At 41.3% G+C, this 25,775-nt stretch overlaps 1 protein-coding gene across 3 annotated transcripts in view; it reads right to left on the reverse strand.

The window, feature by feature from the left end:
- Positions 1–5,997: 5,997 nt before the first annotated feature.
- The window catches only part of asic1b (acid-sensing (proton-gated) ion channel 1b), a 195,821-nt gene continuing 176,043 nt past the window's right edge, over positions 5,998–25,775 (reverse strand). For all 3 annotated transcript variants that reach the window (XM_022206773.2, XM_022206771.2, XM_022206772.2), the window contains 7 exons: positions 22,237–22,387; positions 21,274–21,330; positions 20,589–20,742; positions 11,033–11,124; positions 10,076–10,155; positions 9,337–9,438; positions 5,998–8,597 (listed from right to left, as the gene is read on the reverse strand). In XM_022206773.2, the coding sequence (XP_022062465.1) occupies positions 8,502–8,597; positions 9,337–9,438; positions 10,076–10,155; positions 11,033–11,124; positions 20,589–20,742; positions 21,274–21,330; positions 22,237–22,387 (732 nt within the window). In that variant the 3' untranslated portion in view covers positions 5,998–8,501. The remainder of the gene's footprint in view (positions 8,598–9,336; positions 9,439–10,075; positions 10,156–11,032; positions 11,125–20,588; positions 20,743–21,273; positions 21,331–22,236; positions 22,388–25,775) is intronic.

The following is a 25,775-nucleotide window of genomic DNA, read 5'->3' on the forward strand; positions in this document are numbered from 1 at the left end:
ATGGCTGTAACTAATGATCTGTTGTTGGACTCCTGACTTCTTGTTTTTCTGTGGCTGAAGATAACTTTATGACTTTATGGTCTGTTGACTCCCGATGGTATGAAGTAGCTATAAGTTTTTCACAGTATGTGGGAAATAAAAGAGTTGTGCAAGTCTCCGCAAAAATAAGGTTTTTTATATCACTGTGCAGAATAATTAATTAATAATAGATGCTTTTTGTTGGACAGCTGAGCAACAATGTTTCAGGACAAGACAGTCACACCGGCCCTCACTACAGGGTCGAATGAGTCCATGAGCAAATAGAATAACTGAAGTGGAAATTCTGTACATACTCTGACAATGGGCTTTTAAATGGGATGTACTGGATTGATCAGTTAAAGTATTTGAGGGTAAAAAAATGTTGGATATTCACCTATTCTGGATTCTTTCATCATTCATTTAATGACTTTTTAAACAGGACTGTTGAACTTTTGTGTGGAAAAACACATCAGACACGAATGATCACTCTAAGCCAGGGGTGTCAAACATGTGGCCCGTGGGCCAAAACCGGCCCTCAAGAGGGTCCAATCCAGCCCACGGGACGACTTTGTAAAGTGTAAAAATTACAGAGAAGAGATTAACTGCAGACTGTAAATTTGTAAAACTATAAATTTAAAAATAATTTCTCGACTATGACAAGTTGCTTTAATCATAAAGTAAAATACTAGATTTTTCGTTGTTCTTTTGTCATTTTGTCTCTCATTTTTGTAATATTTTGTCTTGTTTTTTTTGTCTTTTTATGTCTGGCTTTTGTCATTTGTCTCATGTTTTTTGTCATTTTGTGTTTCCTTTTTGTCTCGCTTATGTTTTTGTCTTTTTTTGTCATTTTGTGTTTAACTTTGTTCATTGGTTTGTGTATGTTTTTTGTCATTTTGTATTTTTTGTCTTGCTTGTGTTGTCTATTTTTTGTCATTTTGTTTCTTGCTTTTGTCATTTTTTTGTCAAATATTTGTCATTTGTCCTTTTTTGTTGTTTTAACTTTTTGTCCCTTTTTTGTTCCGTTTTATGTAGCTTGTCTCATTTTTGTCATTTTGTTTCTCGCTTTTTGTAATATTTTGTCTTGTTTTAGTCTTCTTTTAGCCTGACTTTTGTAATTTTGATCATTAAGTAAAATACTACATCACTGAGTTCCAGATACCTGTGACTAAATGTTGTGTTTCTTTATAGACACTCTAGGATCTGTAAGTTGTAATGTGTAAATGATAAACTAAATCATAATGTTGTTGAAATTGAATTTATTTTTCATAAGAAATTTCAGGTTGTTCATAATCTTTAGGAAAAGATAATTCCTTTAATGTGAACATTTTCAGACCATACTTTTTTGCGCTAAAACAATGGAAAACGCTGGAGTTCTTCTTATTCATAGGTTATTTTTGCTGTGATTTTACTGGTCTGGCCCACTTGAGATCAAATAGGGCTGAATGTGGTCCCTGAACTAAAATGAGCTTGACGCCTGTGCGAAGCAGAAGACATCATTCAGTCACATTACGAAAAGCACTGACAAATGAAGTGAGTAACACTGATTAAACTGCAATATTCTGATGGAGACCCTTGGATCCTGGCCTTCATGCGTAAGTTACTTTGACACTTACCACCCACCTAAACATTGTTCCAAACTAAGCACGCCTCTTCTACAATAATGGCGCCGTCTAATGCCAGTGGTCTCTCCAAGCAGAAAAGGAAGAAGTCGAGGAACACGACCAAGAACCTAAGACATTAACTTGGCCTCCAAACTTTCCAGATCCCACCCTGATTGAGCATCTCTTGGCGGCAGGGAGGAGATCTCCACAATACTGTGAAACTGTACAGTTGTGGATATTCAGCATCGGTTTCTCAAATCATTACCAAAGCGGATGTTAAACATTTGAGGCGTGCAGTTGTAACAGTTAAAGGACACGAAACATCAGAAATTACAGTATGATGGAGGGTGCTGTGGATTAATGATTAAAAAGTCTCTAAAAGTGAACCAAGCGTGAACAAAATGCTTTGAACATATGGAGCTTTTATTTTAACTTCCTAAAGTCTAACATCAAACCACATGTTCTTCTTTCACAAAAATCCAATCTTCTTTCATCGCAGCAGGGGTTCATAAATTAATCAATCTGCTTCTTCCGCGTTTAATAAGATGATTTAAATCCACAGCACCTCTGGATGGATCTTGAACTGAAAGGCGACCTTCCTCGAGTGCATTTCATTACTGTTATATTCCATCCAAAGACGGGCAGAGAGAGGGCGATGAACTGCTGAAGTCGCTGCTGTATCAACAAGTCAACAACAAGTAAGAGCAGAGCGTCTGGGGTCGTGCAAGTCAGCTGCAGAATCAAACATGTTCTTGTTTCCAAGCTTTGATGTCATTACATTTCTCCCAATTAGTAAGGAACGGCAACAGTACAAAACATGGCATGCCATCTGTTTGCATGGCCTGCTTGTGTTTGATCAGAGTGAGCTTGTGTAAGCGCCTGCAAGGGAGCAAGAGGGATATATTGTGTATTTTTTGAAAGTGGTGCATTAAAATCCTCATTTATGGGACTAAAATGTATTCGATATGCTGCGTTGTGCTTCTAATCTCCCGAGGGGATTCTCCATCCTGTGCGGGTAAGATGGCAGTTGATTAGGTTTGTCCTTTCCAGGCCTCTTGGCAGCTTCGATACTGAACACATGAATAAGGGTTCATGCTTTAAACAAATGAAAGGACAAATCAAGCAGACCCAAGTCTGAAATCTAATACAGTGTCTTTCAGTGGTGAGAAACTTGACCGCACTACAATTATTAATCCGCTTAACAAGCTTGAATGCAAAGTGGAGCCCAGAGGAGCCAGCTGCTGCCTTATCTATGACAAACGCCTGAGCTTCCTAATTGCACTGAGAGATCTGACAGGATAAATTTATACCAGAAACGTGACTCATCTGACATGCAGGCAGGAACGAGCAGACAGACACAAGCTAGAGCGTCAATTCTGCTTTAAAGAATTATATTTGTTCAGATCCAGAAATATGCTTCACATTAATCCAGTGCACACGAAGAACCTTGGGGTCAAAAATGGCTTTTTTTGGGTAAACTTCACCCAGTAACCATGGTATAACAATCACCCAGTGCTAATGTTCCTTTAGATTGTGGAGAATTATTCAGAACAGCTGCATAAATAAAAGCGGGAACAGCACAGAGCAGAAAAGCTCTGACAAGTACAAGTCCTGCCTGCAAGGTTTTACTTAATGACCCGTTTCAGGATGATATAGTTTATTTTTAGATTGTAATTAATGATGCGTTAATGCGTAAGTCTTACTTAAAAGTTGGTCATTTTACTGCCTCAATCTGTGATTATGCATCGTAATTTTTTACTTAATTACATTTTGAATTAAGTTATCTCCCAAATGTAGTCAAGTCAAAATTTACAGTAGAATAAATGGATGTAAAGTACAGAAACCTCATTTAAGCACTGCACTCGAGGAAAAGTACTTACTGGGTTTTATATCCTGTGTCTGTTAAAGGGGAACTTCGATTTTTTTCAGCCTGGGGTCTGTTTCCATATGTAATTTCATACATGCGAGTGACGGAGAAATGAATTTTCGACATAGCTCCAGTATTTAGCCAGGCAGGCAGCTTAGCAGCTCAGCTAGCAGCTCGGCTAGCAAAAAGTATGGGGCAGCTGGCCCCCCCGCATCAAAGTCCACCTTAACGTGCTTTTGCCCCACACTGACCGGCTCAGATAGTCTCAATGAGTGTCCCACAACATACTAGAGATGAGAAGTGAACGAAAACCTCCACATTACCTGGCGATCGCTATTTGTTGTGGTCTGTATCCAAATCTCAGGACGCTAGAAACCAAATCTCGTTCCGAAATCGCGCGATTTCTCATCTCTAGTATGTTGTGGACACTCATTGGCTGTGTCCGAAATCGCATACTAACGTACTACATACTACATTCTCATTGAGTATATACTGTATACTATGTACTATAAGTATGATTAGAATGCCGACCGTTCACACTGTAGTATACTACTCCGTTTCCCATAATGCATTTCAAACCTCTGACGACAAAAACCGGAAGTACGGCTATCAAATATCTCGGCTGAATGCCGGCTTCAGGTCAATTTTACGCTAACAAACAGTCGCATAATTAATGTGGCAATTTCAAGCCGGCACTCCTCATGCAGTTATTAGCCAGATTATGCGAATCGTTTCAGTTGTAGCTGCAGGCTACTCGAGGTAGCTGCTACTTGTTCTGTATGCAAAGCGAGCTGCTGCAACAAGCTGCTAGCATTCAGTAGCACGTTGTGAGGCGTCTGACAAATTTAAAACGTTGGTCAGAAAACGCCTATTTCTCAAATCTGTGGGGTGATTAGGATGACAACTTAACCACATAAAATAAAATAAAAATCGCCGCAGTCCGGCCACATATCCCGCAGAGGCTTGCATTTTGGTGGATAGCTCGCAAAGCATTATGGGGCGGTTGAGTATGACTAGTGTGGTCAACGCGCATACTTAAAATTTTTCCGGATATAGTATACATCCGGGTATTTCTCGCCTACTCAATCTATTCATACTATCCAGTGTGAACGCACTACATACTTATTTTGACGTCACATTTAGTATGAGTAGTACGTTAGTATGCGATTTTGGACAAAGCCATTGAGACTATCTGAGCCGGTCAGTTTGGGGCAAAAGCACGTTTGGGCGGACTTTGACGCGGGGGGCCAGCTGCCCCATACTTTTCGCTGGCCGAGCTGCTAGCTGAGCTGCTAGCTGAGCTGCTAAGCTGCCTGCCTGGCTAAATACTGGAGCTATGTCGAAAATTCATTTCTCCATCTCTGACATGTATGAAATTACATATGGAAACAGACCCCAGGTTGAAAAAAAACCGAAGTTCCCCTTTAACTGCTATAGGCTACTCTAGTATTACTTAAGTTTCACCGTCTGTTACTTTAACCTAAGTGCCTTTTTTGTGCTGCTAACAATAAATTTGCAGCAAATTTAAGATTAAAATTGAGCTGGCTGTCTCTAACACTGAGTCAGAATTACAATACTCTTGTTGTTTTTGGACATAAAGGTAAAAAAAAAGCACAAGGGTAATGTTAAAAAACAACACAAAACACTGGGCCAGAACAAAAGCTTATCCGGCGTATACTGACACGAAATTGGATCAGCTTTGACTCAGTGATTTTAAGGGCGCGTGTATGTTCGTATTTGAAATGACAGAACACTGTGCGGCACATTAAGAAATTGTGCAACAGGAGCATAATCTCCTCAGTGGTGTAGATAATAAGATGTGATAACAGGATTAAGAGGAAATTACCTCTGATGTGAAAAGATCTTGAGCGTGAATTCATGTTCGGTGACAGCAGACGGCAAGATCAGACTGTCAGATGTGGGTGACAACAGAAGCACAAGAAGCCTCATTAAAACATAACAGCAAACATTAGAGGTTCCCTGCATGAGAACGGCCCTCCTGTAAACCACATCCAGTTGGCCACGGTGATCAGCCGAGGGTGTTACAGTCATTTAAGGAGGACAGACAGTTTGGGACAGATTCCATTAAAGGAGCATCTCTCTCTTCTAGTGTCCTCAGATTGGCTGCGTGTCAGCCAACAAGGTGAAAGCAAGGAGAGAGCAGCCATCTCTGATCTTTTTATCTGGCAGGGAGTGATGGCACAACGATCTGACCCCGTTGCCAAGATTCCCGTATCTGCTAACAACACAGCAGACTCTACAATTAAGAGCACACGACTGCAAGAGGAACTCGTGCTAAGGCGAGATTCTCGGTTTGTCTGAACTCCCGCTGGTATTGCCACCTCCTACACAACCCCCACCTGCTTTGCCCCGGAGCCTTATCAGGATGCAGCAAGCATCTTCTGCAGGATTTCTGTCACTGGCAGGCTGCACTCCTGTATTCTGACCCTCCCTGCAATCTTCTGAGCCACACAGCGTCGCTCAGACAAAGACACAAATGCCAGCAGGAAATGAACAGCATCGCTTTTTATTTCTTGATTAATTTGTCTTCTTGGCAGGTACAACAGAGAATAATAAAACCATCAGGGGGCAAAATCACGTTTCAGACATTCAAAACAGGGGGAAAAAATGTCATCAGATGTCGTAGCTGATTCCCAGAGGCTTTAACACTTTTATATTAATACTTGGTTACCAGCTGAGGTTTCTCCTCTGAATAATAAAAAATTGAAGCGCGCTCACATTTGATGAACAACGTTGATGAGTGACTTCCTATTAAAAGAAATCATGAAAAAATGATAAGGCAAAAGCAAACTCTTCGTCCTAGAATAACCCTCCATGTCTGCTGGAGGTGGACTGATGTGCAGCAGACCAAAAGACAAACATGATTTTGGAGGCAGACCATGTTTTAGGTCGTATAACCGGGATCTAATATTCACAGAGTCATGCATCACCGGCCGCTTTTCTAAGTGTAGCAGTTGGCAGCACCAGATGTACAGTAGAATACGAGAGAAGTCGCCCAGAATGTGCGGCTGCCGGCTGACTGGCAATTTCGATAAAACTTGTATTGGCTGTGCAGGATATTTCTCATCCATCCTTTTGTCATACGGCAGCTGAAACTGTAATTACATTTCGGGGAGTGGGGCGCGCCAAAATACCAATGTTGTGGCTTGCAGCTGTTAAACCGCAGCACAAATGAGTGGCTGACGTAGATAAGCAATATCTAGTTTAATACCACACGCCTGCCCCCAAACCCTTCCCTTAATGCTGATTTAATTAAGCACAAATAAAAAAACGTTATATGAAGCAAAACACAAGATAACATGTTGAGTGGAGAAAAACAGAGATAACAGAATGACTTGGATGAAGTGTGGAATGCTAAATCTGATTTTTTGAGAGCGCCTCCTGATTAAAAATGAACATCTGCACAGTATCTGGTGTTGAAAAATACATTGCTTTGCTTTTGTTTGCCCGCTCAACCACATGGACAACTCAAGGCTTTCAGAAAGAAACCCCACGGATGAGAATAAAACCTCAGAAGACAGACAATTTTCCAAAATGATATTTACATTTTATTTACGCTTTGATAACTAAATAGACCAGCCTATTACCTGGAAGATGGAGACAGGATTATCAGGCAATACTGAGTATGTTTTCATATGAAAGAAAAAAACAACTGAAAAACAGTCGGATCAACACGATATTAATATAATGACAATATATCAAGAAGAATAATACTTTTTCTTTTACATCACCTCTACATACTGGCGGTATTGTGCTTTGATAAGACTTTTGCAACTAGAACACAGATACAGAAAAAATTCACAGCCCCACAAAACTCCAAGGATTCCAGCAATCAACTCTCCTAGAAAAAAAGAAAAAGAAAAAGTCATCACCTCACCTCATTCCGCAGCTGAGATAAGAGTAAATGAAGCTGAATGAAGACTCTTCGACTTGTTGGGCACACGTGAGAATTAAAAAATGAAGAAAAAATGGGATAAGAAATTGAATTAGGCGCAGCTCATCCATTTGCACAATCAACAAACACTCTCGGCGTACCTGCTCAGGCGCTATTCACACCCGAGGACACATGTGAGGGCTCGTCACACGCGCAACAATCTCTGTCCACACGCACACAGGAATATATGGGATGTATCATTTCGCCGTTTTTTTTCCTTTCCTGTGTTGTACTGAGGCAAACTTGGTAATTAGAAAACAACTCGCAAAATATGATATGACCAGTCAAAATCAGAAATGACATGAGGAAACATGCACTGGACAAATACACGCATGCATTTACATGATGTCACCTGAAATCTTCACCAGCACATGATCAAAAGGTAGATGACGCGTCTCTACCACCGGCCAGGACCCCTCTGAATATCTCCCTGCACACTCGACTACAGTCACTGTGAACAAAGATACATTCTCGTACAAACTACACAGAGTCCAGCTGTTGATTTATGAAGCACTGCAACCGTTACAGATGTTGCTACATGTACAGTGGAGCAAGCGGTATGAACATTTGCCACGCTAGCAGGCCGGTGTTGAAACCATCATGTGTTGCTGTGATATATAAAGGCATGAGGGCTCTTTTTCTGATCTGCTGTCTATGGTGAGATAACTGTACATTTCCCCCCTTGTTTGTCTTTGCATTTTTTTTCTTCTGTTTGTCTTTTGAAAGAGAGGTCCGTGTTGGCAAGGTTTCTCCATGAGCATCCTTTGCGGCAGTATTCCAGAGGGAAACACAGAAAGTTTGGAGTGCTGCATGAAATGTTCTCTGGAAAATTGACAGATTTTTTTTTTCTTTATACACATTTAGGATTTCCTCTTCACTTGGCCTTGGGTGAAAATTCTTTGTCGTGTTCGATTTGTCTGTTGTCCTCAGTTTTTCAAACGTAAAAAGTGCCTCTGTTAGATTCATTATCAGTTCCTCACCCTCCCTGCGGTGGATAGTTCTAGTTGTATGGTTGGCTTTGGTTGCATAACACGCACTTTGATGCTTCACCCGGGTCTGTTCAGCAAGTGAAGTCTTCAAAGTTACCCTGGCCCGGATGATGAGGTAGCATGTTGCCAGGATATGTCGATGGCGTACGCAGGTTCTCGCAAGGAGCCTGAGAAGGAGATGCGAAAAGAGAGAGGAGGTGAAGAGGCAGGTGAGGTAAAGTCGAGAGGAAGATAAAGACAGAGGAGAGGAACTATCAGCAGCAGAAGAGGCACTGAAATAGAGGGAGAAAAGCTCGAACACCGCATAAACATGCTCTCAGAAAAACATGACATGAGCAACAAGCTGGGCTAGGAGGGGAGATGAAATAGATTCCAACGGAATATTCTGAAAAATGATGAAAATAATGAAGCTGGATGGAAAGAGACGACTACCAAGTAAGTCAGGAGAGCAGATCAGAGGAGGAGCAGATCTTTCTCTTTTTCTCTGGCTGGGCTCTGACTTACAATTAAAGTGAACTGGCTTCATTTACACTTGGAAATAAGTGAGCTGTCACATCTTCCAAAGCTCTAATTCCGGCCTGTCCCTGCTGGTGCTGTCCCCCAGCTTTGATTAAATTCAAGCCACTTTCCGCTCTTCTACTTCTCTCTCTCTCTCTCTCTCTCAATTTTCTCTCCCTCTCATCCCAATCACTTTTTCGCTATCGTGTCTCTCAAGTCTGTCTCTCCCTGGCTTCCTCCATATCCGTCTCTTCTCGTTCTCATTTTCTTTTTCTCCCACCACCGCCACCGTTTCATCCTCCTTCGGCATGGCTGCGGTTGAGACCAGTGAAGACAAAGACGAGAGTGTGCCCCTGTCAAAGCAATGCAGTCTGACACAGTGAAAGTACTTAGCAGCAGCCTACTGACATGGCGTTTCACATCATCCAGGCTCAGCACAGCTCCCCGGTCATTGTTGTTGCGGCCTTTGTGTTTCTTCTTCATGCATCGGCACATCTTGTATTTGATCACCTGAAAATAGACAAGGACACCCATTACTGACCTTTCGGGATCAAAACACAATATTCACAATGTTTTTTTGGTTTTTATAGATCATTCAAATGAGCTCTTCTTTTTTGTTTATTCATAGCTCAAGCCCACATACTTGACGTTAAAGGGAAAAGTCAAGCTGGAATGTAAATGAGATTGATTTTATGTATCTAGCAATGAGATTCTCCATCGATCGTGCACGTGAGCAGGTGCCGCTTTTGTCTGTCCAACTTACAAAGTCACATGTCCAATCAAGGACTAACAGACTCCCAAAACACCAGCCGGCTTCACGTCTAGAGGAGGAAACTTAGAGGAAGCACGCAGCACAGAGCTACCCTAATGAGAATGGACAGAGACATCCTGACTAATCTAAAGCATAATACATCCAAAATGTTAATGTATTCAGCGTTGCTGCTGCTGAAACGTGTGCACAGGGTTCTGAGGGACAGAGAGTTCGTCATGCATTCTTGTGCAGATGGTTGCATTGTCTGAAAAACCCAATTTTTTGCGAGCAAGTAATTCCATGACGGCACAGTCACACAAATTATCATAGCAACTACCTAGCACTGAATGTTTCATCTAAGGGAGATGGTACTGGTGATGACAGGGGATGTTTTACCTCGTATAGATAGTCAAAGAGTTCAAGAACGGTGAGGATGCTGGCTCCAATGAAGAGACCCATCTGACCTCCGATATCACCTAAAAAGACCGGAATAAAAGCTGAAATTGTACCTTAACCCTCCAGTTGTTCTCATTTACGGACACCAAAAAATATTGTTTCCTTGTCTGAAAAAAATCCAAAAACTCAGAAATTTTTTTCCCCAAATTTCTGAAAATTTGCAAAACCTTCAGGAAGAAAATTCTAATAATTCCTTAAAAGTTTCCCTTAAAAGTTTGATTTTACAAAGAAATCCCCCAAATTTGGTAAGAAAATTCTTGTAAATATTTTCTTCTATTATCGTCCAAAAAAATTCCTAAAAGCATCTAAAGTGATTACATATATATCAGTAAAACTTAAAAGGTTTTCTTTAAGAACATTCACATAAAAATCAACCAAAATCCAGCAAATTTCACTGGATTTTGGTTGATTTTTTTGTGAATGTGCTTAAGAAACATTTTTAACATTTCTTTTTTTCCCACCAAAAAATGTTCAAAGATTGCCCAAAAATGCTGAAAATGTGGACATCAGAAGCTTCACAGTGAAAATACATTTTTTTCCCACATTTTCAAACTTTAAACCGGGTCAATTTTGATCCACAGGACAAAACAAGGATTAATACAGAACAGAGATCATGTCAGTGCATTTATATGTAAGAGAGGTCCCCATTGAAGCATTGCTTCTTTATCTTTATTTACATCTGACAGGTGAGACATGTAACAGAAATCATCCAGATGTTTGCAAATACGCTGTTGAAAAGCTGGATTAAAGAGACAGCTTTGTTTCCTCTGGGACCTGAGCACCTATTATAAAAATGCAAGCTCTTACATGACTGTCACTTTGGATAAAAAGCATCTGTCATGGCGCATACTGCATATTATCTGTTCCCAAGCAAACACTTGACAGCTATTTCCTTACCCAGAAGGCCTGCCAATTCGTACGCTTTCTTTTGTTCGATGGTTTCGTAGTTCAGCGCTTCAAAGTAGATATCCAGAACCAGAATGTTATCACTGTAAACACAGAGGGAAGAACACAATCTCCAGTCACATATTCAAATGTCCAGGTTTGCATTTTGTCCACGTTTCTATCAGAACGTCCTCAGGCAGAGAAAATAACTGGTGAGTCTGCCACTTCCTTCAGATAACAGAGCAGATGCGTCAAGTTGAGCAAATAACCTGCCACCGCTAACTTACTAATTTCCCCTAGGTGGGCCTGGTCATTGAGGAATACAGGGGAAATGATGACAGCTGTTTGACTTCAGACTGTGTTAATGTCGAAAACTCAGGGCTTCAGCAGAAAGGAAAAGAAAAGGGATTAGTTTAAAGGCCCAGGGCAAGGCAGACTATTATTTTGATTCTTGAATATCCTCTCTGTGGGCGAAGTCAGACTTCACACCCCGCTGGAGCTGAGATCAAAACCCCAACTCAACTTTGTAGTTTTTTTTTCTTCCATTCTCACTCCTCCGTTATATTACTGAAATTTAAGTCAAGTCTAGAGATGATCTGTCAGTCCTGAAGGAAACTCAGGCAAAGCCGAGGGCTGGCTTGAAACAGCAAAATGCAAATTACAGCTGATAAAGTGGAAACGGAGACGTACTAATAGAAAATGAACACAAGGCATGTTTTTGTTCCAGGTGAATCGTGGGAGTTATTAAATTTCAGCTCCTTCAATTTGAATGCAGTGACTTTTCTAAAAGCACATAAAACATCCATAGTTAAAACCACAGAGAGTAATCATCATGCACTTATTTCTAATTTGTATCAAACTCACTTTTATAATTAGAAAACGAACATTAACAATGTGTGACAGAAAGCTCGCAAATATAATACCAGGACCCTGGAACTAGTTTACTGGAATGAAATGCAGCTTTTAGGTCAAACTGCAAATGTTTGATTTATATACGATGCATTATGTTTTGAAGTATACATTCACTACTCTGATACTATTGCATAAAACTCCAATCACAAGTCACCAGGCAGTGTTTTCATTGATTTATGTATTTACACTACCGTTACCCAGACAATTTCACGTTTTCCATGAAAACTCACACTTTTATCCATGTGCTAACATAACTGCACAAGTGTTTTCTAATCATCAATGAGCCTTTCAACACCATTAGCTAACACAATGTAGCATTAGAACACAGGAGTGATGGTTGCTGGAAATGTTCCTCTGTACCCCTATGGAGATATTCCATTAAACATTTACAGCTAGAACAGTCATTTGTCTTGACCAGACGTGTCAAACATGCGGCCCGTGGGCCAAAAGCGGCCTGCCAGAGGGTAGTTTCCGCCCCGCAAACTGTAAAAAGACATCTACTGCAGGATGTAAATTTGCAAAACTATGAATTTAAAATAATTTATGGACCTTGACAAGTTGTTTTCATTATAAAGTAAAATACTAGATTGCTCATTGTTCTTTTGTGTCTCGTTTTTGTCGTTTTGTTTCTTGTTTTTGTTATTTTGTGTTTTCTTGTAGTTTTACTTCCATTTTTTGTCTTATTTTTGTCACTCTGAGTTTCAGTTTATTCGTTGCTTTGTGTCTCGTTTTTGTCGTTTTGTGCCTTTTTTGATGTCTTGCTCTTGTGTCGCTTGTCCACATATTTTTTTCGCTTTGTCTCACGTTTGTCATATTTTATCATGTTTTTGTTGTATTTTGTCTGACTTTTGTCGTTTTTGTCGTTTGTCTCATATTTTTGTTGTTTTGTTTCTTGTTCCTGTCGTTCTGTTTCAGTTTATTCGTTGTTTTTTGTGTGTTTTTGTCATTTTTGTTGTTTTTGTTCTATTTTTTGCAGCTTTCTGTTTTCTTGTGGTCTTGCTTGTGTTTTTTGTCTTATTTTTTGCCATTTTGGGTTTTGCTTTATTCATTGTTTATCGTCTCGTTTTTGCCATTTTGTGTCTTTTCCCATTTTTTTTGTCACTGTGTCTTCTTGCCACATTTTGCCCTGTTTTTGTTAATTTATTTATTTTTTGTCTGACTTTTGTTATCTGCAACTGAACAACATGGTATTTTACTTTATAACCAAAATGACTGTGACTAAATGTTACGGTCCTTCGTAGAAACACTAATCTGGAAGTTGTAATGTGCAAATCATTGTTGTAATGTGTTGCTGAAATTGAACTGATTATTCTTCGGAAATTTCAGTTTGTTTGTAATGTTTTGTTAAAAGATAATTCCTTAATTGTGAGCATTTTCAGAATGTACCTTTTTTGCATTAAAACAAATGGAAAAAACTGAAGTTGTGCTTACTTACAGGTCATTATGATGTGATTTTACTGGTCCACTTGAGATCAAATTTGGCCGAATGTGGCCCCAGAACTTTGAACAGTAGTTTATATTTCCAAGTGAATAACTTGGATATTTTTCAAAGTGTGCATCGCTGTATTGCTTTGCAGTTGAAGTTGTATGTACAGAAGATGTTTCTCTGGCTTTTTTATTTTCACTTGAGGCTGTTCTGATACGGATCAAGGTTTTAGAGCATCCATTAGCTTTTAGAAGTTGTTGCTTTTATTTCTTTCTCCCCAGTTGTAGCCACAGCAGCTGAGGCCCAAAAGTTTTCTGGGAGATGGGCACATTTGTGAAAGTTCCCTCTTAAGCTACTTAGGTATATCAGATCAGTCTGAACGGCTTTTCGAACAGCTGATACACACTACCAGTCAAAAGTTTGGACACACCTTCTTATTCAATGTTTTTTCTTTATTTTTACTGCTTTCTACAAAGTAGATACATACTGAAGACATTAAAACTATGAAGCAAGTTATATGGAATTTTGTAGCAAACAAACAATTGTGAAATAACTCTGAAGATGTTTTAGATTTTAGATTCCTCAAAATAGCCACCCTTTGCTTTGATGACAGCTTTGCAAACTCTTGGCATTCTCTCCATGATCTTCATGAGGTAATCACCTGAAATGGTTTTCACTTCACAGGTGTGCCTTGTCAAGATTCTTTGTGGAATTTCTTGCCTTCTCAAAGGGGTTGGGACCATCAGTTGTGTTGTGCAGAAGTCAAGTTGGTACACAGTTGACAGCCCCTTTTGACAACTGTTAGAATCCATATTATGCCAAGAATCAATCAGTTAAGTAAAGAGGAGCAACAGTCCGTCATTATTTTAAGAACTGAAGGTCTGTCAGTCCAGAAAATTGCAAAAACTTTGAATGCATCCCCAAGTGCAAAACTATCTAGTGCTACAACGAAACTGACTCACATGAGGACCGCCCCAGAAAAAGGACAACCAGGAGTCACTTCTGCTGCTGAGGATAAGTTCATCTGAGTCACCAGCCTCAGAAATGACAAGTTAACAGCACCTCAGATTAGAGCCCAGATAAATGCCACAGAGTTCTGACTGACTGACCAATCAGGCCTTTATGGACAAATAGCTGCTAAGAAACCACTACTAAGGAAAAGTAACAAGCAGAAGAGGTTTGTTTGGACCAAGAAACACAAGGAATGGACATTAGACCAGTGGAAATCTGTGCTTTGGTCTGATGAGTCTAAATTTGAGATCTTTGGTTCCACCATGTCTTTGTGAGACCAGAAAAGGTGAACGGATGGTCTCTACATGCATGGTTCTCACCGTGAAGCATGGAGGAGGAGGTGTGATGGTGTGGGGGTGCTTTGCTGGTGACACTGTTGGAGATATATTCAAAACTGAAGACACACTGAACCACCATGGCTACCACAGCATCCTGCAGCGACATGCCTTCCCTTCCGGTTTGCGTTCAGTTGGACCATCATTTAATTTCCAACAGAACAACAAACCCAAACACACCGCCAGGCTGTGGAAAGACTATCTGACCAAGAAGGAGATGATGAAGTGCTGCGTCAGATCACCTGGCCTCCACAGTCACCTGACCTAAACCCAATCCAGATGGTTGGGGATGAGATGGACCGCAGACTGAAGACAAAAGAGCCAACAAGTGCTCAGCATCTTGGGAACTCCTACCTTCTACCTCATGAAGCTCATGGAGAGAAGGCCAAGAGCGTGCAAAGTTGTCATAAAAGCAAAGGGTGGCTATTTTGAAGAATCTAAAATATAAAACATGTTTTGACTTATTTGACACTTTGTGTTTACTGCATTATTCCATATGTGTTCATTCATAGTTTTGAGAAGGTGTGTCCAAACTTTTGACTGGTAGTGTAGAAGACATGGTTTGACCATTAAGCCATGTCATTTTCTTACCCTCATTCTGTTTTGAAATCTAATTCACGACCGGCAAAAAAAGTGCCATCATCAGCAGCTTCGGGAAAATCTTCATTTTCAGTGAAAATACCATAAAAATAAACCAACACACAACGAAAATGCAGCTCTAAACTAAACCTGCAAGTAAAGCTGAAAGTGCTTAAAACATCCATATATTACTTCTACACACCACATTCAGCTGCTCCAACGGTTTATTCATCACTTTTAGTTCATTGTTTCAATCATTTATCTGTCAGTGTTGCTTTCGGGCTCATTTCTTTGTCCATTACTTTTACTATTTCAGCTGTTTGTTATGTTTATATATCTATTTCATCAATTCACCTCACACTTGAAGCTAATTTTTTAGACTTCTCTGTTTGCTTCCTGACTAGTTTTAATGACACTCAAGCACAGCATATAGTGTAAAAGTTGATTCGATAGATTTTTAATAGCATATTTAAAACATTTTTTCTGCTTTTTTAAGATACTCAAGAGCTACCCGTCAGCTGCATTCAGAGTTTGTAAACTTTATCATAAACCTGTTTTTACCAGGCAGCCTCACTGGGATTTAGCTGTTTTTCTAAAACCGCTACCACTTGTACCCCCACCTGCTCTCGTGGCCCCTGTACTGCAGGGGGCAGCCCTGGGTGGGGGTCACTAGAGTCCCTATATTATCAGAGTATCGACATGACTGGTCCAAAAAATTTTGGTCACGTGATCTATAGGAGCCATTTTGTTTCCAATTCATGAACGCCGGCTATGCCTGTTGACGTTGTTTACACCGCAGAGTAATTCTAGGTCTTTTTTGGCTTCATAAATACCTGAAAAATGACGGGCTGTTGTGCCTTTGGGTGCACAAATCGATCGGAGAAGGGATTACACATGTTTAGATTTCCCAGGAGTAGTGAAAGAATGAAACTGTGGGAAAATAAAGTCCAGAGAGTGGGATGGAAACCGACTTCATCATAGTTTTTGTGCCAGGTTAGTCCCATGTATGTACTTTCATGTTATGATGTATGGGTGAATGACAGATAGAAAAGTTTTTATGTGATTTTAGGCAGTTGTGGTTATTTTGACTTTGACCATTTTCATGCATGGAGATGCATGAAATACGGGCCGCTGAAGTTTAACGGGTTACCCTGTTAAACTTCAGCGGCCCGTAAGCTTTCCATGGTTGTATAATCTGAGCTTCGACAACAGCCTCCCTGTTCATTCACATGATTTCCAATTCAACAAACAGCTGACAGTTTTCTGTTTCCTATTTTCTGTTTTCCGTCCAACCTGCAGTCACTTATCAGCCTCATATGACCCGAACAGGCTCCGTGTTGTTCACCTGTTTCTGGGCTGTTAGCCGCTGTTAGCATGAGGATGCTGTTAGCCATATGCTAACGGCTGCAGCACCGTACAGGCGGATGGGAAAACGTATTTTACTAAATTGACCGAAGCTGCAAACTCGATGATAGAAACATTATACACCCATGGAAAGCTTAGATTCTCATGAATCCGCCGGTATAAACCACTTTCAGATGTGATTACCACAGCGGGTAATATAAACACATTTGTCCAACAAACAGCAAATAACGTAAACAGCACAACTCACCTTTGAAGGCTCAAAACTAGTCACAGATGAAAATATTCCACAAAAAACGGCCATAATCCAACCTTGGACATCCAGACAAAACAAGCCAGTAAAATATTTTGTCCAAAACATGTCTTGAAAACAGTAAACAATCCACAAATAGCTAGTTTTCGTGAATGTGCACCTCGCCCTGCGCGTCCCATATTGAGTGAATGCAAACAAAATTGCTTCAAATCCCCAGTTGTCGGTACTCTGATAATATAGGGACTCTAGGGGTCACTGATCTGGTTGAGCTGTGTCTCCTTATTACCGACAGCCCTGGGTATGTTCTCCTGATTCGTGGGCCTCCCGTGTGGAGTGTCATCCTGAAGCTGAGGCTGCCTCGCTGTCAGATGTTCTCACCGCTTAGTGAGTAACTTGAAATACATCTGAACGGAGCTGCTGTCAAACAGAGGATTAAGCTAAGTGTCTAACTGTCTGTCTGTTTGCAGTCCCAGTAGAAAGACGGTCCACTGTCACAGACTTCAGTTTCACACCACTAAACACCGTGCAGCCTGTGTACCCCAGCACTTCAGCTAATGTTCATCTGACTGACAACACTTGGAAATGTGACCAGTCAAAAAATGAGCTGGATGGATTCACATCTTTCCACAGGGAATTAAAAAAAACTTTGTGAAAGGGGAAGTGAAAGGTTTTTACAGCACTCTGGCTACATATGGTGTAATTATCTTGTCCTCAACTGCTCTTCTGGGAATGATAGATAAAAGATTTGACTATTATTGTACCCTCTTCTCATTTCCTTGAACTACTTTTGATCTTTTCAGTACATTTGGCCAAGAGACACTCAATACTTTGGCTCATTAATCAAGTTAAGCTCTGACTGTGAGCTCTTTATTCTATTCCGCCACCTAAATGAAAAAAATCCAGTTGAAGAAAGCAAACGGGTAACAACTGTCACTGAGGGGCCTTTAAGCAAGTTGGTTAAAGGGAAAATCAACACAGAACACATAAATACTGCTATACAATTAACAGAGGAGGCAATTTTACTTATTTGGTGGCAATTTTATTATCTTTACGGGTAACTGACATAGATGACGCGACCTTGCATCAGGAGATTTACAGCGCTGCTTTAATTTTGTTTGTTTCTGAAAGTGGTTCATCCATTTGGTGCAATAGTAAAGACCGTGCTTTTGTCCTAATCCCTCACAATCAAGATAGGAAGCTATATTTGCAACTTGTCTGCTGTGAATGGCTAAACAATGACAGAGAAAGAAAGCCACCACAGAGGAAAGACAACAAGAATTAGCCCAAACCACAACGTCTCACATTCTGAAGACAAATCTGGTTTTGCACGCCTGGAGAAACTTGCTTTGGCTCTTGCAATGTTTTCACTCAGCTTTTGCAAGTTTTTGTATCTTCATCCAGTGACCCAAGACCACATTTCTAAATTATGAGCATACCGCCTCATAAAAAACAGAGCTGGAGCGTAGAGTCTTATGTAACACAGGCGAGACAGAAGATGATGTCCGTTGCATGTTTTTTTTCCATTATATAATGGCCTTTGGTAAATCGTCACTCCTTTCCAAAGAATTCTTTTGGACATATACTCACAGAAACCTTGAGCTTAGTGTTAGCAAAGGAACATTTTCTTTTGTAGCAGACTCTGTCGAGTTTGAGACAGAAGACAAAGCTTTGTGTTTGCAGTGCAGAACTGTAAGAAGTTATGTTCATGTCTAACAAATGTTCCAACAGTATTTTTGGGGTATTTTAAGTCCGTGTGGACAAAACACAATAACTAACTGACAAAGGTACTCATAATAACTGCATTTTTGGGGTGTAATTCTGGAAAAATATAGACAATCATAGCAAAGACAAAGGAAGCTGATATACAGTCACGAAAAAATGATATTAGACCACCCTTGTTTTCTTCAATTTCTTGTTCATTTTAATGCCTGGTACCACTAAAGGTGTATTACCTGAAGCATACAATGAACACGGCAAAAATGCAGCTGATTCTATCATACTTTATGTTCTAATACACATGTTTAAGCTTAGTTGTATTCCCAAGGTTTATAAGATGCCATTTCATGTCACCAGCTGCACTCGAGTGGTTTCCTGCTGACATTCAAGCCGTAGCACAACTCAGAAGTTGTCAGCTCTCACATAACGCCTAAAACAAAAGAATTATGTGAAGCCACAAAGACAGCCATCTTGGCACTGCCAGAAATTGGAATGAGTGAGAGACAGGTAGCCAAAAAACTGAAGATCTCCAAGACAGCCATTCATTACACCAAGGAAAAACAAGCCCAACATGGCACTACCAAACTGCCAGCTGGTTGTGGCAGGAAACGTCTTTCTACCCACCAGATGACCGTCATTCATCTGTTCCTGTGACAGGAATCGTCCTCAGACCTCCAGGGACCTTAAAAAAGAGTGAACCCTGGGAAGAAATGACACTTGTTTGGCAAGGATGGTTTGACACCGACTTCTTGAAGCTGGTCTGAAGTCACACAGGGCGGGAAGAACCTTTCATCAACGAAAGGCAGAGGAAAGCCGGTTACTCTTTGCTGGGATCACAAAGATTGGACTGTTGATGATTGGGCTAAGGTTCTCTTCAGGGATGAATCCAGTTTTCAGTTGATGCCCACTCCAGCCAACTTACTGGTTAGGAGGAAGCCTGGAGAAGCTACAAACCAGACTGTCTGCCCCTACAGTAAAACATGGGGTGGATCAGTGACCATCTGGGGTAGTTTCAGTCTGGGTGGAACAGGGCAAATGAACCAGGTCATGTTTGGGGCTACTCTTGAAAACAGTCCATCAGCTGAAAAACTCTTTCCTGCCTCCAATGACTGGATTTTCCAACAAGACAATCAGTCAGTTAAAGCCTGGATAGAGAACCAGAACATTGGAACCTTGGCTGCTCAATCACCAGATCTAAATCCTGCTGAAAACCTGTGGAAAATCATCAAACGCTAAATGGAGAACCACAAGCCCAAAAACAAAGCAAATTTGTTTGAATTTGTGCAACAGGAATGGGTTGCTGTGACAGCAGAACAATGTCAGAAGCTGGTGGAGAACATGAAGAGACGCGTGGCTGCAGTCATCAGAAACAATGGTTATGAATCAGTGTGTGTCATGTGACTAAAACAGACAGAAAAGAAAACATGGAATCCTAACAGCACTGTCTTTGGCAGAAGTGATTTTGGTTATTATCAAGAAACCATGGAAAATGTCTGATATCAGCTCTTAAATTAAACTCTTATGAGCTATTTTTGTTGTTGTCATATTTGTCCAAACAAATGTACCGTTAGTTGTACCAGACATTAAAATGAACAAGAAATTGAAGAAAACAAGGGTGGTCTCATAATTCTTTCCATTGACTGTATACAGTAGTGCTGCGTGACACATTGTGTAAAACAGTAACACAACAGGTTCCTAACTCCACATTGTAACCGCACTATAAGTTGATAAATCACACTGAATGACCCACAAAAACTTCTGAAGGCCACTCACTCTAGAAGTGACGGATGGCTGATGAGTTTAACTTCCAGCTGCTTCATGTGAAACAGCTTCTCAGTCTGCAGTAAAAGATTGGTTGTGCCGAAGAGAGCGTCAACGTGACAATGTGGGGGAAAAAAAAAAAGAAACGAGAAAAGCAACTCAGAAAAATCCAAGCTGGTTTTTGGATAAGTAAGACATCAAAATATGACTTACGCTATGTACTGCTCTGTCTTGTTGAATTTCTTGGCGAGGTACTTTGCTGATGCTTTGCTGGGTATCTTGACAAAGGACAGCTCTTTACCATAGCGTGTCAGGTTGCATGGCGTCTCGCACACGCAGTAGTCATTGTCTCTCTCCACAAGGAAGTCTGAAAAATGAAGCAGACAGAGAGAGAGAGAGCGAAAGAGAGAGAAGAAAGAGATGAAGATTGAAAGAGTGAAGACACACGGACAGACAGATTTATCGTCACCCTAGGACGACAAACAAAATACCCGCTGAGTGAGAGGCATCAGAGAGAACTTGTGAAAAGACGCCGTGAGGAGCGACCCTCGACACCCCAACGAGAAATAAACAAGATATAAGACACATGCCGACAGAGTCAGAGCGACAGCAGCAGCCAGAGGCCGACACGTGAGCCGGTGTCATGAGAGAGTGGGAAAGTGCGAGTTGGTAAGAAAGCAAGCAACAGACATGAAAGGCCTGAGAGGTATCAGCTGATGGAGAGACAGGGGAGCGTGGAAAGAAGAGCCCCAGTGCCAGGCCTGAGGTTCTACTATTGGCTACCACCAGGCGGACTGAACACTATTATCTGTTATCAGCTTGGATCAGGAGCTCAGAACACTGTACACACAGACACACATGCACACACACACAGCAGCATGCTGGTTTATCTCCTCACCCAGGGCAGGATCTGCACACTCCTTGTACTGCTCCGGGGTGCAGTATGGGGCATCTCCTAAGGACAGGCAGGAGAAACACAATGTTCTCAGTCTGACACACAAACAGGGAGAAAAAAAGGTTGCAAAGAGGCACAAAAGACAAGGAAATCAGGGCTTATAATTAATTTTGTGTCCTCATTACCACGCTTATCACGACTGGATATTCGTCATAAACATGATCACATCTTGTAATTGATTTCATTAACTTCTGTGCTTTTGCTGCCTCTCATCACCACTCCCACGTCACCCTTGTTTTCAGGCTTCTCTACGAGGACAACACCGGAACAAGACATGCCGTGAATGTGGAGGGAATTCTTCATTGTTTATTTGGGTCGTACTCTTTAAAAATCACTCTAATGAGAGGGAGATTGGAGTGATGCACGGGAGCGGAGCACAATCCGCAGGGGGCAAAGGGTTTTAAATAGGCGAGTTCCCCGTAGACTCGCATTAATCAACTGCACAATCACTTGGAGATAGCAGCTAATCCTGATCATCACACAGACAGACTGTCAGGCCGTCTGTGTGAGAGAGACATTAACAATTATTAGACAGGTGAGTGAGGGGTAACGGAGGCCAAATCCGAACGCTTCCTCTGTGCCAAACTCCTTTTCAATTTGCCATTTGAGATGCCACACAGTGATTAAATGTAGGCGGTAGACAGCCAACGCCAGCTGTAATCACTGCGCAAACACAAAGTGAAAACAGTCGAGTTTTCCGATCCACTGGAGTGTGAAAGTATCTGATTTTCTGCAGTTGCTCGCAAAAAGCTGTTTGTTCCTCGACAATAGTTTTTGCCACTGCAGATTCAAATCAAAGTATTTCCGAAGAGATTACAACACCAGACACTTCCAGCACTTCACATTTTTCTAAATGAACGGAGCTTTATCTGTATCCAGCAGTGACGTTCCCCCTCTGGCGCCTACCGGGCATGTGGACCATCCTGCAGTTGCAGTTCTCCACCAGGTATCGCGTCTCACAGTCGATCCGGCAGGCCGTGATGCTGTAAGTGTTGAAGAAGTCCGAGTCCATCGGTGTGGCTTTGCAGTCCCCCCACGGTGGAGGCAGGTACGTCAGCTGAAAGACAGGGAGGACCACTTTAGGAATAAAATAATGCCATCTGATGAGCATCCAGTGGTGCAGACTGTTAATGCAGCAGTCTGACCTTGTGCTTTCTGTCAATAAGATGACAAACTTGTTACTCTGCCTATATGAGAGGCCATAACACGTTTACTGTATTTGGCACAGATGATGAATCTGGTTCTTACTCCATAGTGAACACATGTGTGTAACAGTGGTTGTCGTGGGAGCCTCTCTCCTACGCTTCTCCTATTCCTAGTCTCCCTCTGTGCTTTCATTGTACTGCCCACTCTTCATGCAGGAACTGAATAGTATCAGCTGTGTAGCAGAGCTGTGATGTTGTCAGAGTTTCACTCTAAACAGCCTCACTGCAGGAGAAAACACCGTGTTCTTCGTGTTATTTGACAAATGCACACTTTACTTCACACAACCTGGACACAGAACGCCTATATCGGGCTTTGCAAAAGTTCTGTTACACGGTTTCATGATCTTTAGAGACGTTTACATGTCGGAGTGAAAAATTCCATTAAATAAACTGAAAGTTCTACCTTATAGGCAGGTGTCCTTAATACAAATTTTTTTCTCCGGTGAAGTTGTATCAAGATGGAAGTCAAAAGAGTTGAGATATCTGCTCTCCTTTGTCCTGAACATCAGCCGGATGACCGTCCACGGAGTCGCGGAGAGGCTAAAGAATGGTGAAGATCTTTCAGGTCTTCACCATTCTTGAAAGATCATCTGAAAGATCTTCACCATTCTTGAGCCTCTCTGCGACTCTGTGGACGGTCATCCGGCTGATGTTCAGCATGAAGGAGAGCAGATATCTCAACTCTTTTGACTTCCATCTTGATACAACTTCACTGGAGAAAAAATTGTGTTAATGACACCTGCCTATAAGGTAGAACTTTCAGTTTGTTTAATGGAATTTTTCACTCCGACATGTAAACGTCTCTAAAGATCATGAAACCGTGTAACAGAACTTTTGCAAAGCCCGGTATAGTCATATTCTGAACACAAGGGTGCAACAAAGATAGCCTCTGTCCGGTGATTTCTGCCTGTTCTTGGTCTTTCATTATACTGCCCCATTTCTCTGCTCATTTTCATACTGACACTCAACATGTGATTGCATATTTATCTTTACAAATAAAGCAAATGTGTATGTTCCATCATTATACACTAAAAAACTGGACATCATATTCTTCAAACTACCGCTTTCACATACCTGAGCAACTGTTTACCAAGCAACATTCCTGCAAGGATTACTAAAGTACTTCTCATTCTGATTATACAGTGTAGCCTTTATTATGCATATATTATACAGATTTATGTTTTAAATACTTATATTGCATGCTAATCAGCCACAACATTAGAGCCCCTAATAGCACAAGTGAATAACAATGATGCTCCCAACAATGCAGTGTTCTACTGGGACACCTGGGGTCCTGGCATTCATGTGGATCTGATGTGACACGTACCACCCATCTAAACGTTCTTTCAGACTAAGCAACAGCCGTAATGGTAATGGCACTCCCCAGCACCAGCAGCCTCATCAGGACAATGCCCTGTGCTCAGGAACGGCTCAGTGAACACGTCAAGGAGCCCAAGGTGTTGACCCGGTCTCTAAAAGAGCATCTGTGAGATGTGCTGGAACACCTCAGGGCCTCACCCTGCAACCTACAGGACCCAAAGGATGTGCCGCCAGCGTTCCACTGCCAGACTGAACAGGACAACTCCAGAGATCCTGTGGCCTAGAGGGTCGGAGCTGTGGGGGACCGACGCAGCCTCAGGTAGGTGGTTTTAATGTTTTAAAGTCTAAATGTACTTTTATCTTTGAATTTCTACCCTTCGTCTTTAACTTATTAATGACTATTTCACTCTAATAAGTTCTAATTTTCTACATTAATTGTTTTGTAGTGGAAAATGCCAATCACAGCTTCCCCAAAGTCCCAATTTGGCATCTTCATATTCCTCATTTTATACAACCAACAGTCCAGATCCCAGAGGGATTCGGTACCATCAAAAAATATTCCCATTTGAGAAGCTGACACATCCCTGCTTCTCCACACTACTTTCTTTGGACCAGTTTAGACCACTTAAGTAACAGAAAGGAGAAATCTGCTGCATTAAATGAAGTAGGAAGCTATAAAACAGCCCTTGTCTGTTTCCGTCTCATCAGTTCAAACGGTGCATCACTGAGTGCTCACACAGCAATAAATTAAAGGCCACTGTTGTGATTTAGGGACTTGGATTTTACAATTTGTACTAAAGTGCGAGAGGCAGTCACGGGTGTCGCACACTGGATTTGGTTACTAATAACCCCCCGTGATGCTTCAACATGCGCATACAGCATGCACATGCAGACACATACAGCACAGGACAAGCCAGATAGCTGCAACTAACATCTAATCAGGGGATGATGACGATTCCTCGGCTTATTTTCGCACCAAGGACATCGCCAAAGTCAAGCAGAACATAAAAACCATCAGAGCTGGGCAAAGTGTGATAATCAATAATAGGTGCACGTGTATTTATTCACATCATCACACGGACAAGAGCTATCAAAGGAGCTATATGACTTGATAATGGCTCTCTTATGCACAGACATCTGCTATTTCAATTTCTCTGCATTGTTCAAAGGCTCTTCTCAGCCTTTCCTTCACCACACTGCGGCTGCATTACTTCACACTGGTTCTCGCAAAAGCTTATTTCTGTAAGAGTGGACAAAAGCCAACCTGACATGAACGATTTCCGGACATTTCAGCGTGCTGCTAGCTGTATAATGACCACGAAGAAGAAAACAAATCATGTTAAGATTGTGACCTAAATTCCCTCTTCATTAAGTGAGAGAACAAACCAAATGTACGACGGCAGGCTGAACGGACAGAGAAACTTGGGGAGAATAAATATTTTGAAGATTTAGTTTTTTATGTCAAGTGGGGGGGGGGGGGGGGGGGGTATTGCAGATTTTTCTTTTGTGGGATCACTGTGAGTGACAGTTTGGCTGAGAAGTCCCAGACAGCTTTACACTACAGGACTGCTGAAGCAGGGAGTTGAACGAATGTGAGTAAACTGCATTAGATTAATGAAGAGTGAGGCTGCCAGACAATAGAATAAATATACAGAGACTGAGAAAGAGGAGGAGAGAGAGAGAGAAAGAGAGAGAGGAGAAGCATATTAAAGAGGGGGAATTGTATTAGAGGAATTGTAATGACTGTTCGAGAGGGAAGAAAAGTAATGGAGCTGGTGAGAAATCAAGAAAAACAAAGAAGGACACTCTCCTGCAGACGCGACATTGGCAGCATGCAAAATCCTGCAGCAGCCTGCCGACACTGGAGCGCACTCACTGGTGGTGTGGACGTGGAAGGACTGAGATCGCTCCTAAATCCAC

The sequence above is a fragment of the Acanthochromis polyacanthus genome, chromosome 5 (assembly GCF_021347895.1).
Source record: "Acanthochromis polyacanthus isolate Apoly-LR-REF ecotype Palm Island chromosome 5, KAUST_Apoly_ChrSc, whole genome shotgun sequence".
NCBI classification, from domain to species: domain Eukaryota; kingdom Metazoa; phylum Chordata; class Actinopteri; family Pomacentridae; genus Acanthochromis; species Acanthochromis polyacanthus.